The sequence below is a fragment of the Hirundo rustica genome, chromosome 6, assembly GCF_015227805.2.
Source record: "Hirundo rustica isolate bHirRus1 chromosome 6, bHirRus1.pri.v3, whole genome shotgun sequence".
Classification (NCBI taxonomy): domain Eukaryota; kingdom Metazoa; phylum Chordata; class Aves; order Passeriformes; family Hirundinidae; genus Hirundo; species Hirundo rustica.
In genome coordinates, this window is record NC_053455.1 from 22,215,909 (window position 1) to 22,235,704 (window position 19,796).

The 19,796-nt window shown below is 43.9% G+C and overlaps 2 protein-coding genes across 2 annotated transcripts; one reads left to right on the top strand and one right to left on the bottom strand.

Annotated features, from left to right (window-relative positions):
* Window positions 1–3,488: 3,488 nt before the first annotated feature.
* On the bottom strand, window positions 3,489–11,510 carry SAMD15 (sterile alpha motif domain containing 15). The gene is made up of 4 exons (XM_040066655.1): window positions 11,468–11,510; window positions 7,487–7,749; window positions 6,593–6,691; window positions 3,489–4,385 (listed from the first exon to the last, which is right to left on the bottom strand). Exons 1-4 carry the CDS (start codon window positions 11,508–11,510, stop codon window positions 4,119–4,121), a joined length of 672 nt encoding a protein of 223 aa, XP_039922589.1. The 3' UTR covers window positions 3,489–4,118.
* TMED8 (transmembrane p24 trafficking protein family member 8) lies at window positions 7,135–18,831 on the top strand. Its single transcript, XM_040066565.2, has 6 exons — window positions 7,135–7,428; window positions 8,459–8,537; window positions 11,053–11,182; window positions 12,113–12,251; window positions 12,518–12,817; window positions 13,950–18,831. Exons 1-6 carry the CDS (start codon window positions 7,206–7,208, stop codon window positions 14,165–14,167), a joined length of 1,089 nt encoding a protein of 362 aa, XP_039922499.1. The 5' UTR covers window positions 7,135–7,205; the 3' UTR covers window positions 14,168–18,831.
* Window positions 18,832–19,796: the final 965 nt, after the last annotated feature.

A 19,796-nucleotide genomic window follows, 5' to 3' on the forward strand; every position in this document is an offset into this window, starting at 1 on the left:
GTCGCTAGGCACCACTGAAGAGGGTTTGGGTCCCTTTCTTCACTCCCTCTCATCACATACTTGAATAAATTGACAAAGTTGCCCTTGATCTAGGACCATTTTAGGTGAGGGATGCTAAAATTAATATTAACAAGTCTAATTTTACGTAGCTCATACTAATTGAGTAAACAGAAGTCATTTACAGGCTGCATATAAAGTCATATAACCCCATAAACTCTTAGACGAGACAAATGGGGAGAATGGTTCTCCAGGAGATGTTTGGAATAAAATCTTTGTTCTAATCATCTCAGGGAAGAGACAAAACAGGGATTATGAAATAGCTTTTTATAGATCTTGAAAACTAGCCAGATCCCAAGGCTCAGCTGTTTCAGCTAAAGACTTTAATAAATCAGCCTGCAGGACGGGGCCAGTCAGCTGAGCTCATTGCATGTTTATCCCTGTGTCACTCTGCTGCTGCCCTTTGCTATGTAAGAACAGTGATGGGCAACCACCAAAGTCCCTCTGTGCCACTTTGGGGAGGCAGACAGTGCTGGCAGTCTGGTAGCAGTGGCTTGTGTGTCACCTGCATGTGGCAGAGCACAGATAATTGTGTTCCAGTGTCTCGAGGTATTGGTTGGTCAGCTCTGCTGTCTCTCTGGGCTTTTGAGTCCCTTTCTCCTTGCTTAGTGCAGCAGCCCTGCAGAAGCAGAGCTTTACGCACTTCTGTGACAATGCTCACCTGGTGGCCTCCTCTGCTGCCTCCTGTCACACATGCTGTCTATCTGCTGTCATTTGTCCTGTCACTGTGTACAGCCTTGACACCTCCATCCCTCCTCTCAAGAAAAATAGACCATGCCATTTCAGAGCCTGGAACTGTCACCAAACTCAGGAAGAAATGAAACTCTCTGACTCTATCTTTGAGATGTCCATGAGTTGCATTATTTTATTCTGGCCAAGCTGTGCAGTGAAAATCATTCCAACTACACATGTCCTGTACAAGATATAACATATCTATGCATTTATCAGAAACAATTTTTGAGCAAACAAGTTTTATGTCCTGGGCGTCCCTATGTCATTTTTTTTTTATGCTGGCAGACGTAACACATAACTTACTCTTCTTAACACACGCAAAAATATTCATTGAAGCTGCACTGAACTCATAGAGCTCCCTGAGAGTTAAAAGAACTCCAAGCATCTGAGAAAGCTCCACCATAAAAGCTTCTAACTTACTAACTTACATGTGGCCTAAAAAACCTTCTCAGTGCATCTTTCACCATAGTTTCTCTACAGGATTTACTGCAGGATTCGCTGCAGGACTCAAACTTGCAGTTTTTGGGTTTTACCACTGGATGGGACTCAAACCCATTGCTTCTACAAAAAGGGACTCAAAACATCAGAACAACCACCCTGTAATTAGCACGTTGTTAATAGTGCAATAAAACTAAATAGTGCTCTTGAAGCCCCCACAGTGCTCACTCTGCCATTGTGGTCAGATGGTTATATGACTTCATATGCAGCCTATCAAGGACTTCTGTTTACTCATGTAGTATGAGCTACATAAAATACAAGCTATATTGGACTTGTTACTATTAATTTTAGCATCCCTCACCTAAAATGGTCCCAGATAAGAGGTTTCAAACCAAACAGGTCTGGTTGTCAGTGTGATTCCTCACAGCAGTGTGAGATGAGAATATCTCCTCACATCTGTGTGCACACTGGTAATTAATACTTGATTTTGTTCATCCTGCAAGGAAAATAAAATTCCATGAACAGTGGTCATTTCTAATGCAGGCTTGAACAGCATCATGTGGCAGAATCTGCCTCACCAGAAGGCACTGAAATTAAACAGTGACCTCAGCTTTCCTGAATGTGGCCTCATCTGTGCAGAGCAAAAACCTTCCTGCCCAGCTTTGTGTGCAAGAGTTTTTTCAGCAAAGATCTTGCCTCTTCGATTACTCAAGAGGAGAAAGTAGACAGTAGAATGCTGAGGTACTTTTTGTCTCTGCTTTGCACCTTGCCTCATCTCACATAAAACATGGGCTGCCTTGTTGGGTTGGAAGGTGCTGAACTCTATGTTGTGCTTAGGACCACATCTCTGCCCCAGGAATTGCCTTAGATGATGTATTAGCAACAGAAGACCCAGATTGAGTTTTGTCCCTAGATCCTACTTATCAGTGTTGTCTGAAGCAACTGATCAAGACTAGGACATTGGATTTAAAAAAAAAAAAAAAAAAAAAAAAAATCCTATGGGAATATCTCGATATCTAGAGAGGACAGTTCTTGGGGGTAATGATCTTATGACATATCATGAACTGGACTATTGAGGATGTTAAATCAGAAGAATGCTGCTTGAGGGAAAGAATTCCTGCTTTTGAGGGACTATTCTAGAGGCATTAGTCTCAGATTTATTTCACTTGTCAGAGTAATGCCTGGAACATTTTATATTCAAGTCTCTGAGTCTGGTGGTTCCTCAAAGGCCTGAGAAAGTCTTGTAGTCAGACACTGAAGAAAACCACTATTTGTTAGGTTATTAGCAAGCTGCTTTGGACTGTTGTTGCCAGTAAACATTTGCACTTGTTTTCCCTTCCCAGGACCTTCCCCTGGTTTAACCTGACAGCTGTGCCACTGAGAGTCTCTCTTTAGCCAGCTGCTAGAAAAGAGAGAGCTTGTCTAGTGCCACGTAATGCCTGGTGATCTACTGTACCAGGCACCCTCTAGAGACTGTCAGTTCAGCAGTAGTGGAGCCTAGCGTGCTATTGGGTGACAAATCTCCATTTGCCACAGCTGCTTCCAACAATTTCTCAGAAATTCCAGAGGAAAACGCTGAGTATGATTCTAAATCTTCATAAACCAATGAAACCTATGAGGAGTGCTTTGCTGAGATCTCATCCCAGCTGCTTCATGGGACTAAGCAGTGCAAGAACCAGCACTGTTAACTCTCAGATTCTTTAAACTATTCCATCCAATAACCCTACATACACATTTTCTTCTATGAGTTTCACTCAACACTGCTCAGGAAACTTGCTTGTTCCCTGGTTGTCTGAGCTTTTCTATTTTTTCTCTGAATTTGCTTATTACATGGTCTTCTTGGCACGTGAACTGCTTCAGTTTCACTGTGTTTCTATTGCAACTTCAATACAAAACTGAATTACAAAACCAAATTACAGTTGCTTTGTAGTGGCTACGGCTTTGGTGTAACAAATTAAACAGGATCAGCCCCAGTCTTTTTTTGTTGTTGTATTTTTTTTATTTCCCAAGGGGGATCTTGGGAAAGCAATTGAATCTTGACCACATACTAATGATTTAGTCAGGAATGCTCTTTCTGTTAAGACAGGCTTTCATCAGCACTTACTTCTGCTTCCTTGCTGGTGATAATGCATCCCACCCTCATCACCACAGACTATATTATATGTCCTTCAAGGAAAGAGGAGGTAACTGGATACTCTGTCCAAATCCACCTAGGACAAAGCAATTTTTATTCCCAAATTCTCTAGTTCAGTATTCCTTTGTACTTTTTTTTGCCACCATCTATTGTGTTTCAGTACTGTTTACCATGATAAAACACTGCCTGCCTGGTTTTGCCTCACAGGAAATCATTTCTGTGGCGAGGCCAAGGATTAGTTATGCGTGTTGCACCTAGACCCCTTACTTAATTATGATTGCTGACAGCAGCTGCCACCACACCTGTACACCAGTTACTGTATATGTCATTTATCTTACATGTGGGTTTCAGAGCAAACCCAGTCTGCAGACACTAAAGCCTGGGAGAAATCTATTCACTTGAGCATCTGGGAAGTTCTTATCAATCATTTGTGCCTAAAATATGTCTATGATTGTTTTTTGGTCTTTTTTAGCCAACTGTGAAGCAGAAGTGAAAGACAGACAATGGTACAGTCTGATCTACAACCTCCACTTCACTTAGTTCCTATAAGCAAATGAAGTATTGCAGAAAGGAGACAATGTGGGAATGGGTTTGGTGTAATAAAATGTCTAAGAGTTGCAGTGGTAGTGCAGTGCACAATTTTTTGTAATTGTGAAAAGGTGGAACTGCACCTCCTTGAACAATCTGCAACGTAATAAGGGTACAGTCTGCTGTGGCTGCTGGGCTTCTTACAGAGGCAAAAGTGCAGCATGAGTCTCTAATTCTGCCTCTGCATGTCCTGTGATGCAGGGAGAGCATCCACTCCCACCACGGTCTGGGATGCTTGCAAAGAAGGAACTGTAGTACAGGGCTCCAGTCCTGCTTCTTGGATAAACTGTGAGAAAGTGAGGGCATCTGCTTTCTCTCCTGTTGGTGCCTTTCTCTCTAGGAAGAGACCCATATTGTCTCTGTACGGGAGGGCGATGGATCTGCTGAAGAGAGGCTCCTCAATCCCCAGCAACTCTCGCACCTGTCGTGAAATTTCCTGAAATACAAAACACCAGAAATTCTCATTTCTCAAACCAAGACAATAGGAGAACAGCTAAAACTATCCATTCCATGTCAAAGCAGCAGGAAAAAGAAGTGATATTCTGAATTTTGGTACAGTTTCATGCTTGAAGCTGCAACTCAAGAGGTATTTGAATACATAAGCCCCATGTGATGCTGTAAAAGCAGTGCATATCGCTTTCTCTCCAGATTTACTATCAGGGATGGCATCACATCTGATCTCTCAGTGACATAAATAGCTCTGCTTTCATCCTTGCACTTCAAGGACAAACAAGTGATGGGTGAATGAACTGCAGTCTCTTCTGCTTAATGAAAAATCATCGCTGTTTGTTAAATTATAATGTAAATGACAGTCTACACAAAGGTGTAAAAAATAATTAGCAAAAAGTCATGTTGTTCATTTAGAATATGATGGGTGTATGGTTATGTGAGCCAGCTGGACCTGGAACTGTGAGTGAGCAGAGCCTTACCATTGTTTTTGAAGCAACTTGTGAGAATTTAACTATCTAATTTAATTGAAGCTTCAAAATACAATTTGCAAGGTTTTACTGATCTTTCACAGTATTTGCTCAAAACCTTCCCCCAACTTTAGCTTGACTCTGAAAACTAGTACAGTACTTTTTGTGATAACAAAAGAACACCAGAATCTTATCTTGAGTGGTTTTGATATTTAAAATTCCAGTACAGTGGGATTAAAACCAGCAGTAACGTCACTTGTCCACACTGCATAGCTTCCACCTAATTAGCTGTGTAATTCTCCACCAAACTGCCATTTCCCCTAAACAGCAAACAGTTTCTGTCTCGCTGAGCTGATGCTATCACTCTTATTTCTATAGTAACTTTATCAATTTTGACTGCTCACAGCCTTTTGTTTGTATTTCTCGTTGGGAAATTGCGGCTTAAACTTTTCACCTGCTCTAGCAGACACTTCCTGGAAGACCCAAAGGGCCACATCCCACAGAGCTCTGCACACTTGGATTCTGTCAGAATGCATTTCTTTAAAACACAAATAACTGGCAGGATAGGGCTTGACCTTTGAGAACATCTAGGTTCCACTGAAGTCAGTGAAATGTTCCAAATTCACTTGCAAGCTTTGGAGAACGTTACTGAGACAGTCTCGCTTCCAAGCTTGCAGCAGTGTCCTGGCTGTCTATCACTTATCTAGAGGAATTTCAGTTCCTATGAGAGGAAGAATGGGTTACAGTTGATATGTCTAACCCATGGCCTAGTATTACTCAGCAGTTGAACTAACACCATACATAATCCCTATATCCCAATACAAGGGTGAGGCAAAGTCATGGCAGTAGTTAATGGCTTTGGTGGCATATTTAGTTTCAAACAAACAGTTAAGATTGCACAACCAGACAGAACTGTGGTCAAATTGCATTTTGGTACTGTAGAATAAACTGTTAATACTCCAGTCACTGGAACATAAAGAAGCTTCTCCTTGGTTTGAACTTCCACCTGTGTCTTCTGGTGAAAGCAACCTCAAATTTTGATGCAAAACAGATTATTTGGCTCTGTAAATGCAGTCCCTCTGTGGTTTCCACTAGGAGGGGGAAAGACGGTAATGAAATTAAAGTCAACTTGTTGATTTTACGAACTTTTAGGACGCTTTGGAAGGCCAGACTATAGCCCTGAAATTCAGCCTTAACTATCAGTGTTTGTTAAAGAAAATATGTAGGCTTGAAAGGAAAAAGATCAATTATGTGTTCATAAAATGAGGAAGAGACAGAGTTCCTGTTTGTGTCCAGCAAAGCATAAAAGAATGAAGTAAAAACCAGTGTCCCTTTTTCTGCTTGAGATCAGCATCTTGATTGCTGCAGATTAAATCTAACTAGATTTTCATAAGTTCTACAAATCAGTAAGTGGAAAAGGAAATTCTGAGGGTGTGTATATCTTGCTAAGCAATTTTATGGGGCCAGAGGGTATCATACACTTAAAGAAAGGCTAAGCACTTACGGTGCCCCAGAGAAGAGGCCCTAGATCTGCAGCCAGCTAAAGGCCTGAATAGATCTATACCCTAAAGCTATGACTGATTGTATAAATTCTGTTGCCCGGTTTCAGGCTCACTCTTGGAATCAGCGCTCTGCCCGGGCAGACGGGCCATAGCCCAGCCCGCCTGCAGCAGGCAGGGTCAGCGCTGGGCGCCGAGGCAGCTCCGGGAGCCGCAGCCGGGCGCACCTGCATGTGGCCGAAGTCCGTGACGCCCATGGCGGGCAGGCTGGAGCAGTTCGCGTGGATGAGGCGGCGGCCGGTGATGCCGTTGGCCCTGAAACATTCCTGGGCAGGGAAGCGGAGGGAAAGACGGATGACCCTCTGCCGCTACCGCCCCGCTTTGGCTCACGCACGCACGCGCTCACACACACATTGAGCTCAGGGCCGGGGCCAGGCGGCGCCGAGGGCGGGGGCTTCCTGAGCGGAACGGCAGCCCCGCACCTCGTACTGGGGGAAGCCGAGCCGCGCCACCCACTCAGCCACTTCCTCGGCGCTCCAGGTCAGGAAGGCGCACACGGACCGCGGTCCCACCACGCCCTCGGACTCAGGCTGCGGCCCTCCAGGCACGCCAGGCCCCGCGGGACCCGGGCGCGGCTCCATCGCCTCCGTCCCCAGGCCACCCACGGCAACGCGTCTTTCCGGGGCCCCGTTACCCTGGCAACCATCACTTCCTGGGGGTGCGCCCCCCTCTCCCTTCCGCCACTCCCTCCCTGCTGTCAGCCCGCAACGCCGCCCGCGCCCCTCGGCTCTGCAGAACTCAATGTTGATTGGCTGCGTTGTCGAGGGGGGAGGCTGAGGGATGAGCACCGAGGCGCCACCATCTCTCTGTGGCCCGGCTCACACGCACTCGCTCGGGTGTTTCCGTCCCCCCCCGCTCGGGTGTTTCCGGCCGCCCCTCTCCGGCCACGTTCGGGTGTTTCCGCCCGCCCGCCGAGCCGTGCCCATGTCGGCCGCGCTCTCCGCCGCCGCCGGCTCCCGCTCCGAGACCCCGTGCGGCGACACCGCGCCCCGGGGGCCCGCAGGTACGGGCTGGGCGGGGCAGGGGGCAGCCCGGGGGCGCGCGGCTAGCCTCGGCCTTACGGGGAGAGTTTCCTTTCCGTGGTGGGTTTGCTCGTTCGTGGCGGAGAAGCCGTGTTTCCGGGCGGCAGCTCCCTGCGGTGGCAGTGCGGCGCCCGCCGCGGACAGCAGCGCCCCGGTGCCGCCCGCGGTGCCGGCTGTGCCGGGGCCGAGCGGAGAGGGACGGGCTGTGGTCTCTGCGCGACTCACCTGCCGCTCGGGCGCCTGGAACTGCCGCAAGGGTTCCTCCCGGGGCGGTGGGGAGCGGGGGTTGATGGAGGTCTGTGCTTTCCCCGGTGAGAGAGGCCCCGTCTAGCCGGGAGCTGGACAGTGCCGTGGGCTGCGTTCCCCTGGGCTGGAGCTGTCTCCCTCCCGCCCTGACTCTTGGGAATAGCCAGCGGCACCGAGGGGCATCCGCGACCTGCAGAAGCCGCAAGTTGTCCGTGCCCTTTTCACTGCCCTAAGGCGAGCGGAGAGCGGGGCTGTGAAGTGCTTACCGCAGTCGTACGGGGACAGAACTTTCCCTGAGTTCAGGAGACTCGGGGAAGACCAGGAGCTATCTTTATAGACAGTCTTTGTAGCGCTGACCTAGGAATTTCCATCTCGTCCGTATCCTTTGTGAACTGCTGCATGATTGCTTTTTCCAGGGCTTTGTCAGCTCAGCTTTACATGATGAAATTTGGCCTTGTTCTGTCCTTCTAAAGCTAGAATTAGTAGTTCCTGAATGAACCCTGCTTCTGAGAATGGCTTTACACCAAAAACATGTGTATATTTTTGTTCTCCCTTTCCTAGGGCTGAAGCCATTAAAAATCTTTGTTTTGCAAGGTTCTAGATACAGCTCATAACACAAAAAACTGGTTGGCACAGGTCTTTGTTCCACAGCTGTGTGACCTTGTCAGAGTTTGAGTGCTGGCTGCAGGTTATTTTTTCCTGTCAGTGTATTATAAACACCAATATTTATTTAACTTTCTTTTCCTTTACTCTGTTTGTTGTTAGAAAATGAGGACTCAACCCAAAAGACAGAGCCTGCAGGTCACCTAGTTGATTCTTTGGAGTCCAATGCTTCGCAAAGCAGGTAGGAAAACCTTTTTTTGTGTTGTGGCCCACATGCATGACAGTCTGTTTCACTCCTGTGACCTCTTCTGTATGGCAGTTTGTTCTGTGCAGGTAAATGGAGACTGAACTGTCTGCTTTGGGACAGTATATACCGGAATCAGTATGGGAAGGCCTGTTCTTAGAGGCTTTGAGGTGGTTTTAAAGCTTGTGAAATGTAGTTCGTGGTTCAGCTATTCAAATCACAGAGTCATTCACCTTGAAATGAACCCTGTAGGGTTTTACAATCCATTATAAGAGCTAGTACATTTTCAGGGGAAATTTTCTATATCATGTCTGAAGGACGTGTTAATAATGGAGCATGCCACTGTCTGTAAATCTGGTGGAAGCTGTACAAGAAAATACTTTTTACTATTATCTTGGCAATGTTTTGGCTTTTTTCTTCACTGTTTGTTTTCTGTATCTCTCCTTTAATGCTGCTGATCAACCCTGTTATCAGATATTTGGCTTGTTGGTACCGGCTGGGCATGTGGTGTTTGTGGCCAAGTAATTTCATTGGTTACAAGTACTAATACTATGCAGTGCAATTTCATTTGCCACTGTACATTTGATACACAGGATACAATTTCAGAAATGTGTGAGTTAATTACAGCAGGTAAACCACAGCTTCATAAAAAAAGGCAAAAATCCAGGAAAAAAAAAACCCACATCAAACTACCCTTCTTACCAAAACAACAGTTTGATGCCATCTTGGTTTGATGCTGCTGACATCTCTATCAGGCTTCCTGACTATAAATGAGTTCTTCCATCTTTTTATTATATACTCTAATTTTCTTTAAAGAGATTAACACAGGCTGTGAGCAAAAGAGCCAAAGTAGATGATTGATATTTGTGGACATCATTAAATTTAGATCTTCTTTGAAGAGGATGGAGAGGTCTGAAAGGTTTGTGTGAGGAGGAATCAGGTGAACTCTGTAAGTCTGCTTGTAAAGCTTGTGTAGCTCTTCCTAATCTCTCAGTGAGACTCTTGGGTATCAGTGGTATCTAGAGGAAAAAATTCCCAACCTGTGAGCTTCTGTGTTGACAGAGAACTTTTTGAGGTGTGTGCACCTATGGTAGTAAATTACCAAATAGCCCATCTCTGTGTGTTCATGCAACTGCTAAACTGAAATGCAAATAGGCTGGAAAATGATAGCATAGAAGTCCAAGAATTCTTTTAAAAAATTGTTCCCACCAAGTGTCCCTTCTTATCTTGTCCATCTGCTGCCATTCTGTGAACCTGCTATTCATCTCATTTGAGTTGTTCTTACAGACCTTCTGGTCTATCGTGCCAGTTCTAAGAGAGGATATCACACTGTTGAGAGAATGTAAGTAAAAAATGGCTTTGTTTCTGGATAAATTCTGTAGTGCCATAGGGGTAACAATTTGAAGACAAAAGCCACATTTGCCCTGTTCAAGTCTTCTCCGTGGATGCAGAATGTGTCTTAATTGAGCTGTGTATATTTCATTTTATTTTATTTTTAATTATTCCAAACTATACTCATAGTCTGTTTCCTTGCTAATGAGAATCTTTTTCATTTCTGAAAGGAGACGTTTGAAGAAATGTATTTTTTCCCATTAATGATGTGTTCTTATGTTTCTGATCCTTTAGAGCAAGGCAATTGACATTGGTTTTATAGTGCTGTGAGAAGGTTTTGATTTTCAAAAGTGCAAATATTTCTATTCTTATTTAACACTAGGTTGCTTCTCATAGGAGTACGTAATGAGAGCCTTACAGAGGACACTTCTGGCATCTGAGTTAATTTGGGATTATAAATCTAGCTGCAGACAACATGCAGCATTTTTTTCCAACATAATTTAGAAGAAAACCCTCAACAGACAATAAATGCCAGAGACATTTCCTTTCTTGCCCATTCTTTTCCTGCTGCGTACCATTCTTATTGTTTTAGCATGTCCATATTCTTTTGTTAGACTGCAGTACTCGGACCTCTTTGCTTAAATTATTGTGCTGCCCATTGTCTTCCTTGCTTATCTGTGGAGTGTATCTGAATATGAGAGAGACACACTTGGGTGCTCCCTGTATCTGTTGGGATTGCTGTGGAAAAGGCATAATGGGCTACTTAAATGGCTGTCTCAGATGGCTGTCAAAATTCTGAATTCTTTCATTGATCCAGTTGACCTCTGAGGGAGTATTCAGATGCCATGCAGTAGAAAAGTTGCTACTGATGTCTGTCAGTCTTGTACAGTTAGTACAGTGTTGGTGAGCCAGCATGCTGTGGGGTGAGTGCAGTGAATTTCTGCTATCTAAAGGATTGTAAGTATGGAGTATCCCACTGAAGTTGCTCCCCCTGGCTCACATGGAAGATAATCATGCAGAGATGGCAGGATTGGGGTGGGAAGGGGTTCTTTGTCCAGCTGGCAGGTGCTGACCACAGAAGCTTGTTCCTTCAGTTCATCTGAGTTCCAGAGCAGTGATTCCTCTGCTGGCTGTGCCCTCAGTGCAAGTGCTGAATTGTACTGCTCTCTTCCTCCAAAAGGTCACAGGCTGGGGCACACCTGAGCGTGGGCACAAGAGAACGTTCGGAAGAAGAAATTGGCACTCTGGGGGACCAGAAAGTGGCTGAACTAGAAGAGAAGCTGCCTGACCAAATCCCATCTCTCAGAAAGGTAGATGGATGTTTCTTATGTCTGAGAACAAAGACAGAAGTGCAGCAACAGTTCTCCCACCCTACTACTGTGCTTGCCGCTATGGGGCTGAGGCTCTAAGGGTTGTGTTAAGATAAAAGCAGAATTAACATAGATTAACATAGATTAACATAGATTCGGTTACATTACAGTTTTTTCTGTACATTAGTGGGAGCTAAATGGTATCAGTCTTATTTGCAAAATCCCTCTTGTGTCTTCAGCTAGTCCTTGCTTCCTTGCTCACTGAGGCTTCAAGGTAATTCTCACCTTCTGGTCTTATCTGGTACTTCTGGAAATTCCATTCTTGCATATTTACGGAAGAGGGAACTGAAAGTCCCTTGTTTCTTCTTGTGAGCAGCCAAATTGTTTGCCTTACAGATAGAGTGACAAGTGCAAGTGACACCGAGGTCAGGACCTGTGAGTTTGCATATATGAGAAGAGAGACCCTAGTGAACCAGCTGGACTTCTAACTAAGATATGGCAATGAGTGATTGTGGCTGTAGTCTAGATGCACACAGAGCTGAAATTGTCTCCCTAGAGAGATTGTGTGTTGGGAATACTTTGCAAGAATAGTCGGCTAAACCTATAAGGCTGTTGCTTTGTTGAGGGATGACAGTTAACTCTGATGCAAGTGCAAAACTGTGCCTGCCCAGGACTCCCAGGGAGGCCAAGGGGAGTGAAATTTGTGACACTAATGCAGCATTTGACTTCAAAGTTCATGACTTTGGTGCAGTACAGGAAACAATGCTGAGAGGTGTCTCAGAGCTAGCCTACACTATTAATAGAAGCTTCTGCATGTCTGACTTGATTTCATAAAGATGCCAGAGTTACTAATGAGTTGTTTCAAATCTAGGCAGAGACTTTTTAACCAGGATGGTCTTTGTGACAATGTTTTTTATGTGTTTTGTGCAGGAAGCTGTTCGATTAACCAACTATCATGTACCTCAGGGAGTAGGGGATATAGTCATGATTCAGTCAGATCACACTGGTGCTGTGGATATCCTTTCAGCTGAGCTGGAGACTGCAGACCTCCTTGGGGAACAGAGAAAAAGTGAGTCATGAATGCAGAACTCTCATTTGGGTAATTTTTTAAGTGCCTGTCCTGGCTAGAAGAGCAGAGACTGTCCTGGAGATACTTCTAATTCCTGCTGGAAATTTGGGCTCCTGGCTAGTGAGAGGAAAAACTTCACATCTGGGGCTTTTGGGATCAGGCCCCAGAATGCAGGCCCCTTACCAGAAATAGCTTCACTGTTTTCAGGTAACAGTTTGTCAGTAGTGAAAAGTCATGTAAGCCTGTGAACTTTTCCCTTGTCTCAGCTCAGCCTCCCCCTCTGGCTGCACCCACCATGTGGACCACTGAGAAGATGAAGGAATTCAAAGCTAAGATGGGAAAGGAGAGGAATGGCCGGATGGTGGTGAAACGAGGCGAGGTGGTGACAGTCCGTGTGCCAACCCATCCTGATGGGAAGTGCATTTGCTGGGAGTTTGCTACAGATGACTATGACATTGGGTTTGGAGTCTATTTTGACTGGACCACAGTTACTAGCACTGCCATTACTGTTCAGGTCAGTGAATCCAGTGATGAGGAGGATGAAGAGGAGGATGAGGAAGTTGAAGGTTAGTGCAGATCTTTTAAAGGTTAATTTGTGTTGCTTGTTGCCATGCTGCTGAGAGTATCTGTCAGATGCTATAATTTCCATCTACTTTGTTTAGTCAGCCTGTTTGCTATCTCTGCAGCCTTTTGGGTTCTGTGTAAGCATGATAAGAAAGCATTTGGCCCTTCCTGCTTCAGCATATGTCAATGGCTGTCCTCTCTGTGAGCATTCTTAAAATTGAACACATGGAAAAATAAAATCAGAATTCACTCAGTCAACTTCTAGCTGATAAAAAGGTTAAAGTCTGAAATTACAACCTGACTGTTTTTGTTAGATCCTCACACTGAGAAATTTCTCGTGGTGAGTGGAGGCAAGATTTTGTTGTGGGACGTTGGGTTTTTTGGGGGGTTTATTTAGTTTTTTTTGTTGTTTGTTTGGTTTTTTGCTTGTTTTTGTTGTGTTTTGGGGGGGTGTGTGGTTTTTGTTGTTTGTTGGGGGGGAGTGTTGCCTGTTTTTTGGGTTTTTTCTTTTTTTTTTTTTTTTTTTTTTTCCCCCCCAGTACATCAGTAGCTCCTTCTGAGTGTATGTGAAATGTTTGCTACCTGTGTCACTGTACTTGGGAAACACGCAGTAACGTTGCCTGTTCTGTGGCTTCAGAGTATGCGTGACCAGTGTAGCTGTGAGGTTCGTGTCTGCATTTGGCAGGTGCTGTAAGCAGGGGTAGGTTCCTTTATGAGGAATCCTCTTGGAGAAGTGAATTGAGGACATAGACACTATGAGGTAACAGCTAAGAGCTTTCCTGCCTCTTTGTGCTTCAAGTCTGTATCACAGGACTGCTGTTGCTTGTATAAAAGCAGTGAAGTGTCTAAAAGGTAAGTTAAAAAAAGAGAGGAGACTGGGCTGGCAGGCTAGTAAATACTGTCCCATCAGTATTCCCAAGAGAACTGGGTGCTGATAGGACCTTTGTTACGATAAGGAAGACCAGACTTTGTGGGAATTACTTGCATAAGGGTCGGAGGAGATGCTCTGGGTAATGCTGTCACACTTAACCTTCCACAGAGCTACATATCTGTGTTGCATTCTGGTCCTGTTGGTCTTTTTCTGGATTATGTAGTGGTTCTGGCCTACTTACTTGTCCCCTCTCTCCCATTCAGGACTGTCCCCTGTAGGCGATGTGGAGCGGGGTTCCAAAAGCTATCTGCGGAACCGCTATGGAGAGATCATGCCTGTGTACCGGAGGAACAGCCATCGCGAGGTGCAGGCAGGCAGCCATGAGTACCCGGGCGAGGGCATCTACCTGCTGAAATTCGATAACTCGTACTCTCTGCTCCGCAATAAGACTCTCTTCTTCCACGTCTACTACACTAGCTGAAGAACAGGGAAGGGGCAAGGATGGCAGGCAGGTGATGGTGAGCGTAGCAGGCTGCCACCCAGCCCTGGTACTGCCTGACGGGCACCGCTGTGCGACAGAACCACGGCGCAATTCTGCCAGCTCTTCTTTGGACATGAACTGGTTTCTCCTCACGCCCTTCTTCCCACTGCCCCGGGGAGAAAGATAGTTGTGACTGCCTGGTTGTTCCCAGGCGGCTGCTCTTTCTCTAAAACTTCAGGAGGTGGTCTGCTCCATGCAGGCATCGGGTTGGGCCTTCACATCACAGCTGGCAGTTGCTCAGAAGCCACATTTAGGTGGTTGTGGTTCTGATCTGTTGTGCTGGTACAAAATGAAGTGAAAATAATCTGTTACTATTTTGTGAATAACTTTTCCAACTCTCCTGCTGCATCTGCATCACTAGAGGGCAGCTGTTAGCTTCAGTGAGCCAGAAGCACAGCTGGCTTGTCACTTCGCCAGGGTAACCCCATCACCTACCATCGCTACAGTCAGTGCTTCCTTCACTCACACGAGTGAAGGGTGGGAGTGCAGCTGGCCAGCAGCAGCCCATGCTGCGGTGGCCTGGCAGTGCTACGACAGGTGGGCCCCAAATAGCAGTCACAGCTCATGTTTGAACAGGGGGTGGGAGCAGAGTGCACACCTCATAGTCCATAGGAAGGCTTTTCTACAGATTAAGAATTGGATGTTACATCTGTTGGTTATAGGCATATGTAGATGATTAAAACCTCCCTAATTACCAGAAGTTTTTTTCTGTAATCCAGATGTGAAGCAGAAGACATTACTTATTGCCATGCTGAACGTACACAAAATGGTTGGAATACGACCAATAAATATATGGGAAGTGATTCTTAGCAGTGGGATGTTGGTTCACTGGTATTCCAACCATATGTAGCAAGGAAAAGGCTCCCAGAGAAATGCAGTTTGTCAGCTGCTATTGCTGCTGCAAAGGTATTGTTAGGAAGTTCTTTGGCACGTTTTGGTGACTAGTGATGGTTATTAGTTACCACCTTTTGCTTAAGTAGTGGCTGAGTTGAACAAGGAGAAGTTAATCATCAGAGATGAATTCTAAAACATTTTTATTTCTAACTGTCATTTATTTTAATACTTTTAACTTGAAATTGTCCTCTTTTCTAAGAATACTGCTGTATTTACATTTTGATACCTCTTTGCAGAGACACAAAATGACTTTCCATGGTGATACTAGAAAAGTTCTAGAAGAGTTTTATTTTTAAATCATCCAGGTAAAGCACCTCTACTTGGTCCATTCCTTCTACTGAGAGGAAATGATGGACAGAATTATTTGGGGTAGTTAAAGCCAAAGATTTTGCTCTCATAGGAGGGCTGCATATTTCCTATTAAGGGTATATTGTAATGCTGTACAAGTTGCTCTATATTCAAGCTTAATTTTTTTAACTATCTCTGCTTACTGTTTCACTGCTCCAGAGCACTTAAGTAGGTCAAAATGGCAAGAGAGGAAGCAGTCAGCCTACAATAGAGCAGCCCAAGCTGGGAGCAGGAGAAGTGGAAATTGGAAGATCACTGCTTGCAGCACAGTGGCTTTCTGGGGAAGTGAGCAAGGAGCAGAGTTTTTGCTGCTTTTGGCTCTGAGATGGGGAGAAAACAGCTACCTTCCTCAAAAGAGAGTATGTTTACCATGGTGGGGGCGAAATGCAAAGCTGCCTTATTCAAGGTCAAGCACAGGGAGACAGTAGGGCTTGGTATCTGTCAGAGCAAGATGCTCTTTCAGTTAGCAGCTTGGAGAGGGCTGTTTCTTCCTTTAACCTCTTGTGGATGAAATGAAGAACCATCTACAGCACTTAAATCAGGCCTTGAGCAATTTAGGTAAGGTGTTTGGGTTTGTTTGTTTGTTTGTTTTTCATCCTTTGTCTATCAAGTTCTTAGATATTGCTGATGGAGTGACACACTTCACTTCTAACAGAGAAATAGCAGTATGTTTGCTGATATAAAACATCCTGCTAGCTGGCTTAGGCAGTTATAGAAACTGTTCTTATTTAAATAGAGATCTTTGGAATTAGACCTTGGGTCAAGAAAGAAAAATAAAGTTTAAATGCAGTTGCACTTCAGAGAGGGAAATTAATCCTCAGGAAAGGAAAATTTCTTCTTCATTTCTGTGGAAGGAAGATTTCAAATAGGTTTTTAATATATGTTTCCTTTCCCTCTAAATATTCTCTAGAAATTCAGAAAGCTAAATCAATAAGCTTCTTTTGCATTTTGGGTTTGATTTTTGTGAAAGCACAAAATTGTTTTCCATTTTGTTTTGAATATAATTTATATCTAAATAAAATTTACATATTCAGTCAGACATATATCCTGCAGCAAAGGACTTGTATAAAATTGCCTTGTATAACTGTTTAGTTTTAATAATGGTACTAATCTTTTGGAATTTTTTATGTCAGAGGAGGTAATAAGCTCTCCACTGTTCTCTGTTTTTTGCTTTAGGTGTAATATAGCAGCAGGAGTTTAAAATGTATGTGTTTTATTGAGAACAGAGAGTTGAAATTGCTTAAATCAAGGACCACTATTGGTACTGCTTACTTTTACTCAGACTCTTTGGAAGCCTGTAATACATGTTCTCAGGAAAGGTTACTGGTGTCAGACACAGGCTTGTAGCAACTTATTGCTTGGGACCCATTTAATATGCACAGACAGGTAAGATGAAAATGTGTTAAGAGGAAGAGCTTAGTTACGTGACTTCAGGTGCTAAGAAAGTCGAGTTACTGTGCACTGAGTCTGGAAGGCATCTGCATGCCTTTCCTTGTGGCTCTGCCCTGTCAGCTTGTCTCCTTGTACCTGTGTGTGCATGTAACCTTCATCTATGGCCTGCAGGGGGTCAGTTATTGTGGTGCTGGACCTGGTGAGGTGAATTTGAGGTAAACCTTATTACAGGTCTAGCTGCTGAAAGATTTTGTTGTTGTGGGGAATTTAGGGTAACCCTAAATGATTTCACTTTATTCCCACTGCTTATACTCTTCCTTCTTGTCTCATGACCCCTATTAAAGCCACACTACGGAGGATTTATCACAAGGTGCCTTAGGAAAAAAGAGCATGTCTGAAATAAGAACCACAGGTGTCATTAATACAAGAGATTTCTTCTTATTTCTCTGCCCATTTGGGTAGGGGGTGGTACTTGGTAAGGTCAGGCAGGGAGAGACCCTCTAAGCTGTTCATAGACTGCCTTGTTGCTGTAAAATGAGTAGTACAATGGTATTTGAATTTCCTGGTGCCATACATTCTTTGCCTTCATATGCTGCTGTCAGATGTCTAGGAACATCAGAAGACTACTCCTTTTGATATGCTGACACTAAACCCAAGGACCAGAGGAACACTTGATAGACATAGAAGTTTCTTGTGGCCATTCATAATTTTGTCATAAAGAGTGTTGAAGTCCAGAGTTGTGAGTGTTGTGTACTTATGCATATTGAGTGTGGATGAGAGACCAAAGCAACAAAGTTTTTTGGTTTTGTTTTTATTTTTTATTTGTACAAGTGTAAAAGAAAAGACTATTTCTCCTTTTCTCATAGATGGGAAAATATTGGATGTGACCATGTCATGTAGATGAATGAAAACTTCACAACTGGCAGAATGAAAAACTGGGAACTGATTGTGTTAAATACACTGCTAATTAGACTGTGAAAGAAGACAGGAGTTTAGCAGGAGCCAAAGTACTAAGGCATTTATCTAAAGAAGTTGATTTGCAGTAAATACCAATTAAATAAAGTTTTAGAACGTACATAGAACAGCAGAGTTCAAATGTATATTGCAAGGAGGAGAGTCTTCTGGGGGGATATTCCACATTTGTCTGGAGAGAGTCTCTGGATACTTATTCTGAAACTGCGGTGCTGTTGCAGCTGAAGGTGCATCAGGCCAGGTGAATGGTGGATCTGAGTTCCCTCAGCCTTTCTAGGTTCCCTTCTGGATTTTACATGTTGCTTTCTCAGAATCATCATACATTAAATGTAGCCTTTATTGGGAAGGGAGAGAGGAAGAATTTTCTGATCCATCAGTGAGGATTATCTGTTTTAAACCCATCTGGACTGGTGAGTCAAGTCCCTTGGGCAAGAAGAAGGATGCCAGCCACAAAATTTAGAGCTAAGGAGACCTTGCCAAGCAATGACCTTGACATTTAGGAGCCCTGTTAGGAAATGATAAATAGCTGGAGATGGCCTCCCTGCAACCTCCAAGATGCCCTAGGGACAGCTCTTCTCAGAGGGAAGCAGGCTGCTTTCCACTCACAGCTCCAAGCTATTAGCACAGGCATTCAATTGGGAGCACCTTGTAGCTGGTCATGCCTTTTTCAGACCTATGTTCTTGTGAACTGTGATGGTTGTTAGTCCTTATCTATGTGATGTGGATATTTTTGGTGTCCTGTGATGTCAAAATTGAGTTCTCAGCACCAGCTGTTTGCTTTTCATGTGCTCACCAAGAGGTGAGTTAAATAGAGAGGAGGATATTTTAACAAACTGTAGCACTGGACTCTTTCTGAAGGGCACATATGAAGGCTATATTTATAGTGTGCTTGCATTCCTTCTACAATTGGTTTGTATTGTTTATATTTGATGTGTTGTGGTTGATTTGTAATAATATATTGGAATTTACTCCCTTTAAATAAACTTTTCACTATGCAACCAAGAACTTTGTCTTCTGTTTAAGGCAAATGAATATCTTGATATGAAAAATTCAACTACAGACTTTCCAACAAAACAACAATGCAGTTCTAGGAGCAAAGAAGAGGCAAATACGCAAAATACACTTCGCAGTGTACAGGAGATTCTGATGCAAATGGATGGGAAAATGCCCTATTAGCACATGATGATGGTTCCAGCCAGGAAATCTTTTGTCTGTTAAAATGAATTGCTGGAATATTTTTCTTAAGATCGTACCAAATGCTTGAGGAATTGGAGAGGAACAAGCAAGTAACCAAGCTCATATAATGTACATAAGTAGAGTTTACCCCCCAGTTCTTTACACTTGTCACCTCCATTTGCAGAGATCCCCTAGCTCCTTTGTTACTTCACCTTTCAATCTGGAGGATTTAAAAACATCTCTTTAGTTACCAGATACTCATTCAATTGTCTAGAAAAAAAGTCCTAGAGCCCTTCACAGTTCCCCACAGCTGCTTTGCCCATCAGTTTTATCATACTACAAAGGCTCTATTTAAATGTCTTGAAAGAAGCACTTGTTGGTCAAAATAAAAAATGATGCCTGTAGTCATCTTTTCTCACCTATCTCATTTTAGGTTAGTCAGGACAAGTGCTGCAGAAGTTCAATTCTCTGTTCTAGTCCGATGTTCCCTTGAAGCACTTCCATAAACTAATTGATGGGCAGGAGCACTCATCAACCAAGCTGATCCAAAGGATAGAAGTTTCTGCCAAATTAAAGATGTTTCATTGCCTTTTAAGATCACCAAAGAGAAACAGTGCTACAGCTACTTTATTACGATGTACTCATGATACATCCTTGTGCTTGGCTCAGGCATACGGCCAAGAGGAAAACTAAGGAAAACAGTGGGGATGCAGGGAAGTGATGCAAAATTTCACATAAGTTCTTCCCATCCACCCCCACGCTGCCACTCCCCCCTTCTGTAACTTTT

What these genes read in the sequence shown, in the direction of transcription:
- TMED8 (XM_040066565.2), top strand. Translation starts at nt 7,206, where the DNA reads ATGAGCACCGAGGCGCCACCATCTCTCTGTGGCCCGGCTCACACGCAC. An exon ending in TCCAATGCTTCGCAAAGCAG is followed by an intron (nt 8,538 to 11,052) that starts GTAGGAAAACCT and finishes TTCCTCCAAAAG; the next exon opens with GTCACAGGCTGGGGCACACC. An exon ending in CCTTGGGGAACAGAGAAAAA is followed by an intron (nt 12,252 to 12,517) that starts GTGAGTCATGAA and finishes CCCTTGTCTCAG; the next exon opens with CTCAGCCTCCCCCTCTGGCT.
- SAMD15 (XM_040066655.1), bottom strand. Translation starts at nt 11,510, where the DNA reads ATGCAAGAATGGAATTTCCAGAAGTACCAGATAAGACCAGAAG. An exon ending in GTACCAGATAAGACCAGAAG is followed by an intron (nt 7,750 to 11,467) that starts GTGAGAATTACC and finishes CACCGGGGAAAG; the next exon opens with CACAGACCTCCATCAACCCC. An exon ending in ACGGAAAGGAAACTCTCCCC is followed by an intron (nt 6,692 to 7,486) that starts GTAAGGCCGAGG and finishes TTCCCTGCCCAG; the next exon opens with GAATGTTTCAGGGCCAACGG.